General features: G+C 42.7%; 1 protein-coding gene across 1 annotated transcript; it reads left to right on the forward strand.

Moving 5' to 3' along the window:
- The first annotated feature begins 2,620 nt into the window (after positions 1-2,620).
- Positions 2,621-3,379, forward strand: LOC104877872 (uncharacterized). Its single transcript, XM_010647103.1, has 2 exons — positions 2,621-2,953; positions 3,032-3,379. The coding sequence occupies exons 1-2, from the start codon at positions 2,621-2,623 to the stop codon at positions 3,377-3,379; spliced, it is 681 nt and encodes a 226-aa protein (XP_010645405.1).
- The last annotated feature ends 5,975 nt before the right edge of the window (positions 3,380-9,354 follow it).

The following is a 9,354-nucleotide window of genomic DNA, read 5'->3' on the forward strand; positions in this document are numbered from 1 at the left end:
GGATAGTTATGGGTACAAATATTGTACATGTTATGATTAGGCCAGTCAGATACTCAGTGCTTTTCCAGGTTCTAAGGATTCAGTCATCCTTTGACCTGCTTCTTGATCATCCTTGGATTCATAAGGCTGGTTCCATACCATCTTCTCTTCATCAGAAGGTGAAGTTCATACACGAGGGTCTCATTATCATGATACAGCCTGACCGGGATGTTGCCACTTCTTGCAAGCCAGTATTACAGATTAGTCACAATGAGGATGACTTGCATTTGACCGAGTTTACTTTCGATGAGGTTCAGGTTGTCAGTTTAGAGGATGCCAATAGAGATATGGTGCCTATGTCATTCGACCAGTACAGTAGCACCTTGGTGCTTAACATGATGAGGAGCATGTCTTATCTGCTCGGCTTAGGATTGGGTCACCGCCAGCATGGACCATGCTAGTTTACTTTCACAGTTGATCATGACATACCTTATGGGTTAGGCTACACTCCTACGAAGGAGGATGCATGTTACATGGCGCAATTGCGCAAGGACAGAGTAAGGGCTCGTTTGTCTGGGGTTCCATTTGATTACCCTCTTCGCTTGTACACCTTTCAGTTCACTGATTACTTTGTCAGAGGTTCAGATCATGCACCCCATATGGAGGGGATCACTTGTATTTCAGAGGCTGTTGAGATTCAGGACCTCCAATGGACCTTGGGGTAGATGCATTTGGGTATCGGGATCCCTGAGACACCTGATGTTATGACAGTTGCACCCCTGTCGCCCGATCGAGCCAGCATGTTCTCCGTATGCTTCCCGGAGGCAGTTTCTGATTATGATATACTTATGGATACTGTGATTGATGCTGATGGAGTGACTTTGCCTGATGCTTGTACCGACGAGATGGACATGATAGGAGTAGGTCGTATCCTCGATGCAGTCCCACACGGTCCCCACTCTGATTTCGATTTGTTCGGAGTTTCTGTGATTGACACTGATGATGTGATCTTTATGATGCTTGCACAGACGAGATGGATATGATTGGCATTGGTCGTATTCTGGATACAGCCCCACATGAGCCTCGTTCTACTTTGGATATGTTTGGGGCTTTTATGCTTGAGATAGATGATGATGACCCTATTGCTGTTGTTACTCCTGATGTTATTACTGTTGAGGAAGCGTCTGATTCTGTGGACCCACCTCTTTCTTTTGACACTATGTCCGGGTTTGTCACCCGCTTTGATGATGTGGTTGGTGGAAATAATAATGATATGAGTGTTTTCGAGTATTCACTTGTGTCATTGCATTCTCCTTTGATTGTATCACCGACACCCACGACATATACACATGATGTTGATGATGTGAGAGGCCCAAATGACCCATTGAGTGATCAGTCGAATTTGGATTCAGATTCGGAGGAAAGGAAAGTAACACCTGTTTCTGGTAGCATTGAGTTGGTAGATTTCAGGCCCCTGATCAACCCAGGGAGTTGAAGATTGGCACCTCCTTATCTCCTAACGAGATGAGCAGACTGATAGAGCTGCTTAGGTCATATCTGGATGTATTTGCATGGTCATATAAGGACATGTCGGGCCTTGATCCCTCTATAGTCCAACATCACTTGCCCTATCCTGCCACATGCTAGACCAATTAAGCAGAAATTGAGAAGATTACACCCTCGATGGAGTTTACAGGTTAAGGAAGAGATTCAGAAATAACTCAGTGTTGGTTTCCTATCAGTGGTTGAATATCCTGAGTGGCTGGCTAATGTCGTCCCTATTCCTAAAAAGGACGGCAAAGTTAGAGTCTGTGTCGATTTTCGAGATCTGAACAAGGCCAGTCTTAAGGATGATTTTCCCCTCCCATGCATCGATATGTTAGTTGATAGTACTGCAGGGCATTCGATGTTATCATTCATGGATGGGTTTTCTGGGTATAATAAGATTTTGATGGCTCTAGAGGATATGGAGAAGACTTCTTTCATCACTGAGTGGGGTACTTACTGCTACCGGGTTATGCCATTTAGGTTGAAGAATGCATGGGCCAACTATCATAGAGCTAATACTACTCTATTCCATGACATGATGCATAGAGATGTTGAGGTATATGTGGATGACATGATAGTGAAGTCTCGAGATAGGACAAATCACTTAGTAGCCTTATAGAGATTCTTTGAGAGAATCAAATAGTTCAGATTAAGATTGAATCCCAAGAAGTGCACCTTTAGGGTAACTTCTGGGAAATTATTGGGGCATATCGTTAGTGAACGTGGTATAAAGGTTGATCCGAAGAAGATCAGAGTCATACTTGACATGCCTGCTCCAAGGACTGAGAGATAGATCAGAGGCTTTCTTGGCAAATTATAGTATATTAGTTGTTTCATTGCCAGATTGATAGACATATGCGAGCCTATCTTCCGTTTTCTGAGAAAGAGCCAGCCTATAGTTTGGGATGATGATTGCTAGTGCGCTTTCGAGAAGATTAAAGAGTGTCTCATTTCTTCTCCAGTTTTGGTACCGCCTACGCCAAGGCGCCCTCTACTTCTGTACTTGTCAGTATCGGACATTGTAGTGGGATGCATGTTAGCTTAGCTCGATGATTCAGGAAAAGAGCGAGCCATTTATTATCTGAGTAAGAGGATGCTTGAGTATGAGTACAGATACATTATGATTGAGCGTCTCTGTTTGGCACTGGTTTGGGCCACTAGAAGGCTGAGACACTATGTGACCGAGTATTCCATATTATTGGTTTCACGATTAGATCCATTGAGATATCTGTTCGACAGGCCTGTTTTAATTGGTAGGCTCACAAGATGGTTAGTGTTATTGATAGAGTTCGATATTCAGTATGTCACGCATAAATCAGCAAAAAGAAGCATTGTTGCAGATCATTTGGCTTCTTTGCTAGTATCTGATGATAGACCGGTTGACGATGTTTTCCCTGATGAGCAATTTGTCTCAGTGACTAGTATTGTAAGATGGTGATTGTACTTTGATGGTGCCACCAATCAGTCGGGGTTTGGTATTGGCATCCTATTGATATCACCTCAGGGTGATCATATTCCTAGATCAGTCCGGTTGGCATTCTCTAATCATCACCGACTGATGAATAATGTTGTTGAGTACGAGGCATGCATTACAAGTCTAGAGACTGCACTTGATCGTGGAGTTAGACAGTTGGAAATCCACGGGGATTCCAACTTGGTTATTCAGCAGACTCAGGATATCTGGAGGACTCGGGATGAGAAGTTGAAACCCTATCATGCTTATTTGGATTTGTTGGTTGATAAGTTTGAGGAGTTGAGATATATACATCTGCCCATGGCAGAAAATCAATTTACTAAAGCACTAGCCACCTTAGCTTCTGTGATGAAGATCCTTGCGGGAGTGACTGTGTGACCATTGTTGATTGAGACTAGGTCCGCACTAGCTTATTGTTGTCTGATTGGAGATATCGAGGATCAGGATGGACTACCATGGTACCATGATATTTATCAGTTTCTGTCATGTGGCGCTTACCCTGAGTCAGCCACTATCAAGGATAGGAGAATTTTGAGGCAGTTAGCCACTAGATTTGTGATTTGTGGAGAGTCATTGTACAGACGATCGCCCGATGGCCTATTATTGTTATGTCTAGACCGTGTCTCTGCAGATCAAGTGATAAGAGAGGTTCATGCAGGAGTTTGTGGCCTACACATGGGAGGACACATGTTGGCCCGAAAGATTATGAGGACAGGTTATTTTTGGTTGACCATGGAGGCAGATTGTTGTCAGTTCGTTCAAAGGTGCCTAGAGTGCCAAATGCACGGTGATCTCATTCACATGCCACTTTCGGAGTTGCATGCACTCACATCCCCTTGGCCATTTTCAGTGTGGGGCATTGATATTATTGGAAAGATCTCGCCCAAGTCTTTTAGCGGGCATGAGTACATCTTAGTAGCCATTGATTACTTCACCAAGTGGGTGGAAGCCGCTTCTTACGCCAAATTGACAGCAGCTAAGGTAGCCAAGTTCATCAAATCGCATATTATCTACCGATACGGAGTCCCTCATGAGCTGATCTCAGACAGAGGGACGCATTTCAGAGGCGAGGTGGATACATTGGTTCAGGAGTGTGGCATTCAGCATCATAGATCGTCTGCGTATAGGCCGCAAACTAATGGGGCAGTTGAGGCCACCAATAAGAATATTAAGCGAATTTTGACGAAGATGGTTGAGACTTCTCAGGATTGGTAAGAGAAGCTCCCTTTCGCGCTATGGGCTTATCGCACTTCTTTTTGTACCTCTACTGGAGCTACGCCTTACTCCTTGGTGTATGGTATGGAAGTAGTGCTACCTGTTGAGATTGAGATGGGATCTTTGAGAGTAGCATTAGAGCAGTAGATATTCGAGACCGAGTGGGACCAGTCTCATTATGATTAGCTTAGACTTCTAGATGAGAGGAGATTGAGGGCAACAAATCATGTTCAAGCTTATCAGAGGAAAATGACCTGTGCATTCAGAAAAATGGTTAAGCCTAGGAAATTCCAGAAAGGTGACCTAGTTTTGAAGGTCCTTAGGGAATTGATCAGTGACCTTAGAGGCAAGTTCAGAACGAGCTAGAGCGGGTCGTATGTTATATGAGATTTGACCCGAGAGGAAGTTGCCTAGTTGACAGATCTCGACGAAAATCAGTTTTCGGAGCCAGTCAATGTGGATCAGCTAAAGAAGTTTTACACATGAGATCATGGTCAGATGATGGGTGGCCATCGTTTTGAGTAGCCCTATTCCCTGTTGCACACCCACACATTGATATATCCCATTGCTAGCTCGTTGAGCCTCACACGATTCATTATGACCTATTCGTTCACTTAGCCTTGCATACCTTTTCTCACGTGGGTTGGGAGCCTCCTCTTGTGCACTTTGCATTTATTGTCTGGATCGGTGAGTATTGTGAGTCCATTGTGTCATTGTTCATTTGTCTCATTTTTGGGTCATTCATGATTTCTTCTTTGCTACATTGTGCATATTTACTTTGTCTGTCTTTGAGTTTTGTTTCTATCATTTCGATTCCTTTCACTTCTATTTTCCCTTGTGTGATGATAACGCGCTCTCATCCCAAAGCTGCAGGTTAGGCTTGTCACACCCTTCATTCCATCCTTAGCTTTTGATCCAGTAGTTTTAGTTTGAGGGGACCATTTGGGTTTGGGATTTGAGGTACATTTGTTAGATCATGCTGGTATGGCCATTGGCTTACTTTGTCGATTGCTCCGCAAAAAAATAAAAAAAATAAAAACAAAAAAACTTGTGCTCGTTTGATGTTCGTGTCATTAATATTTGGGTTTTGCATGGTTTGTCGACAGTATCATGGCTTGATCATCAGAGGTCATTTTGGGTTTGAGAGACTTATTCTTCTTCTGAGAGTCAGTGAGAGCATTGTACGATCCTTTTTCCCATGGATCTAGGAGACATATTGGAAGTGAGGTTTGGGTTTCCTTTGCACTAGGTTCCTTGGATCATTATCTATATCACCACTCCCATCATACAACGACTTGCTTCGATTTGGCGTTCATGGTATGAGTTGTTCGTCATTATCACACATTGCTACACTTTTATTCCAACTTGTTTCTTCATTTTCTTCTACACCTATTCATCATTCGTCTTATCCCTTTTCATATTCTTTTTCCCTCGTCGACCCTCGTCTTGCTTTATGAACGACGTGTTCTTTGGTGCACATCACCTATCGTTGGACATTGTTCATTTGGATGTAGGGTTGAGTCACCTTACTCACATGGTCCTCCGATATTTGACATTGTGCACATAGAGGCTTGGCATTATCTATTGGGTATTTGGGCCTTTGTTTCCCTTCGTTTCATTCACCTTTTACCCCTAACCTTCATTATGGTCCGAGTCATAAGACCGCCTTAAGGCCATGAGATCTCGTGTTTGCTTCGATGCATTTCATTCGAACAAGCTCCATCTATTGATTGAAGTATGGGATGCTGACAGGGCTCTATTTCTTAAGGGATATCGAGGATCACATATTGCTTTTCCATTTCGTCTCTTCACCTTTGGTCCACGATCAGAGACAGATGATGCAAAGAGTAGAGATTGTCCAGGACCCCCTCCACTTGCTGGTTTGTTATATTCATACTAGGGCAGACCCTTATCCTTGCATGATGGTATTAGTTCTTACATTGGGACGCAGGCAGCCCATTTCACCAGGTGACGCTTGTCATCAGTGTTTGAGTAGGCCCCCACATTCAGCTTGGTTTCTTCATACAACTGCTTGCTTTTGAGAGATGGTCCGGGATCAGATTCATGCGTATTCGTCGACCCAGTGGGTGTGCACACTAGGGCATACCCCATACTTTGTCATGTTCGCTTATCCAGACGATTGGGTCTTTAGTGATATATTTTAGAGTTGTTTTTTTACCGAGGCACTTGCATATCAGATGTACACACTGGGGCATACCCCCTATCAGTTTTTTTTTGTGGATATTAGATGTTGCGGAATAAAGTCGATGTTGTTGATTACTACTTAAAAAGTACTCTTTTATAGATTGAAACTAACTGTTTTAAACACTTTTGAGTAGTAGTTAATACTTTTTAACTCAATTGGCACATTAAGGAACCTAGCAAGGGTTACTAATCAGTTTTTGACAAGTTTTGGTCTTTTTGGTAGCTTTTTGATCATTGAAACAAGCCAAGAATGAGGGAGAATTTTGTGAAATCCATAGCAATGCAAGTTGAAGCTCAAATACATGAAGAATCCGAGCTTTGGAGCACTTCATATCACTTTGCCAAGCTTGGCAATAGGTTGCCAAGCTAATAAGAGATGTAAGGAAGAAAACTAGAGGAAGAAATCCAACAATTAGCATTTTCGCATGGCTACGCGAAAATTTCTCATAGCATGCGAAATTAAGAGGAGGAGCAGCTGCAGGATTGAGTGAAAGACAATTTCGCACACTGTGCAAAATTTCGCACACCATGCGAAATTTCTCATGGTATGCAAAATCTTCCTGTGCACCGACTCCGTTAGATTTTTATCTCAAGATATTTTGTGTAATTTCCTATTTTCTCCTTGTAATCAACCTAGATATTTTCTTTTATATTTTTTTGTATTTTTTGGTAACATCTTTGGTGGAAAGAGGGAGAGAGACAGAGGGATAAAAATCATTGAACACTTGTAAATTCCCGTAGAAGAAATATATAAAGCTTTTTACTCTACCTTTCCTTCTTATTTTTGTTTTCACTTTTCTTTCAAGCCAAACAACCTCTGAGGATGATTTCTCAGGGGATGAGTGGCTAGGTTTTACGTTTCTTGGAGTGAGGGAAGTTAGGTGAAGGACCCGAATGCAAATGTGGGAGTTGTCCTTACTTTAAATGAAAGTAGTTAACCATTAATGGTTTTTAGTTCAAGGTTTAGCTTTAAATCCCTTAAAATCACCTTGAATGGCCAATACTTGGTAAGCTTTTCGGATTCTATGGATGCTTATTGGTAGATCGATGGATGATTATTAGTTATCATTTACGAGCCATTGGAAGGTGGTTCAAGGTGAGGTCTTTAGTGTTTGAAGCCATTAATGGGAAGCAATTACCATTTTTCATGAACCCTTTGGATCAAATCTTAATTTCTAAATACAAAACTGGTTTGGGAGATAACCATCCTTTATGTTATTGTCCCCAACGGGAGGAGAAGATCCGGAATCTCCCCATTTGCCTAAGGAACCCGATCCTAGTGACCTAAAGCTCCAAGAGACCTTTTCTTTGTAGTTAACTTCACTTATTATTTTTTCTTAACTTAAAATCAATTTTTGCAACCACAATTCCATTTTCTTTAAAAGTTAATTTTCATAAGGAAAAACACCATTTTATTTCCTTCACTAAAGTCAACTGTACGATGAAAACCCATCCCTGTGGAGAATCCTAGAGCCACTATACTATGTTAGCTATGCTACCCTAGTGTAAGGTGATTTAGGTTTTATAAATTTTGTTGATAACACCCATCTAGGCCAGAATCAAATGGCATGACTGCAATGGGGACAAATCAGTTGTTCTAGGAATGAATGTTTGTGATGTTTTCAGCTTTCTAACTTTGACCATATGTACGGTTATGGGATTCTGACATGGTATGGATATCTTAGACTGGGGCATAGCCCTTTCTTTTCACCTCTAGTCACATTTCTGAGTTGTCCTACAGGAGCATACCTCTTTTCTTTCCATCTTGTTAGTGGTGTTCTTGTTTTCTCACTTGTCATTTATTGGCATTTTTTAGACATCACACTAAGGCACACTAAGGCATACCCCTTCGTCTTTCGTGATTGAGATGTTTGATTTCTTGCTTATTCGAATCATGTAGTGGCGTTCTCATGTTCGTCTTTTTCTTTGTGTTGTTGTGCTTGGCTAGTCTTTTTGGGTTTTTCGATACTCGTCGGGACCCTTTCCCGGTACTTACCTGGACCCCTTTTTGGTACTCGCACGGACCCTTATCCAGTACTCATCCGGATTCTACCTTTCCTCGTACTCGCCCGAACCCTTCTCCGATACTCGCCTGGATTCTACCTTTCCCGGTACTCGTCCGGACCCTTTTTCGGTTCGCCCAGATTTAACCCTTTTTCGGTACTTTCCCGGACCCTTTCCCGATACTCGCCCGTACCCTTTTTAGATACTCTCCCAGACCCTTTCTTGGTACTCGATGGACCCTTTTCCGGTACTCGACGGAACCCTTCTCCGGTACTCGCCCGGACCTTTCTCCGGTACTCGCCCAGATTCTACCTTTCCCGGTACTCACCCGACCATTTTCCGGTACTTGCCCGGACCCTTTTCTGGTACTCGCCCGAACCCTTCTCTGGTACTCTCCCGGAACCTTTTCCAGTACTCACTCAGATTCTACCCCTTTCCCAGGACTCTCTTCGATACTTCTCCAATACTCGCTTGGACCCTTCTCCGGTACTCACCCGGATTCTACCACTTTCTGGTACTCGCCTGGATATGATCTCTTCTCTGGCATTATGCCCAGATTTTCTTGGGTTCTCCGGTACTCACTCAGACTTGATCCATTTTCCTTTAGTCTACTCCAGCATTGTATCTGGATCCCCCAGTCTATTCGGTTAGCATGACTCATTTCCCTTAGCCTTCTTTATTGTTGTGTGGGGACAAAATTGTTGGTCATTTGAATTCTTCACTAGAGTTCATTTCACTCATTCATTGCTTGCACTTCACACTTGCGTTTCACTCGTTCATTTACTCTACTGAAGAGGGGCATATTTGTAGACCCTCAATTTTGTCCTTCGACACTTGCATTTATCTTAGGGGTGTCACATGCACCCAATTTTTTTTTCATATGGCACTGTCATAGCCACCCTTTTGGGCTTGATCGATTTTTGAGCCTT

The sequence above is a fragment of the Vitis vinifera genome, chromosome 12, assembly GCF_030704535.1.
Source record: "Vitis vinifera cultivar Pinot Noir 40024 chromosome 12, ASM3070453v1".
Taxonomy (NCBI): Eukaryota; Viridiplantae; Streptophyta; class Magnoliopsida; order Vitales; family Vitaceae; genus Vitis; species Vitis vinifera.

Coding starts and splice junctions, on each gene's coding strand:
- LOC104877872 (XM_010647103.1), top strand. CDS start 2,621: ATGCTTGAGTATGAGTACAGATACATTATGATTGAGCGTCTCTGTTTG. Junction 2,954..3,031: donor TTGTCTCAGTGACTAGTATT/GTAAGATGGTGA, acceptor ATATCACCTCAG/GGTGATCATATTCCTAGATC.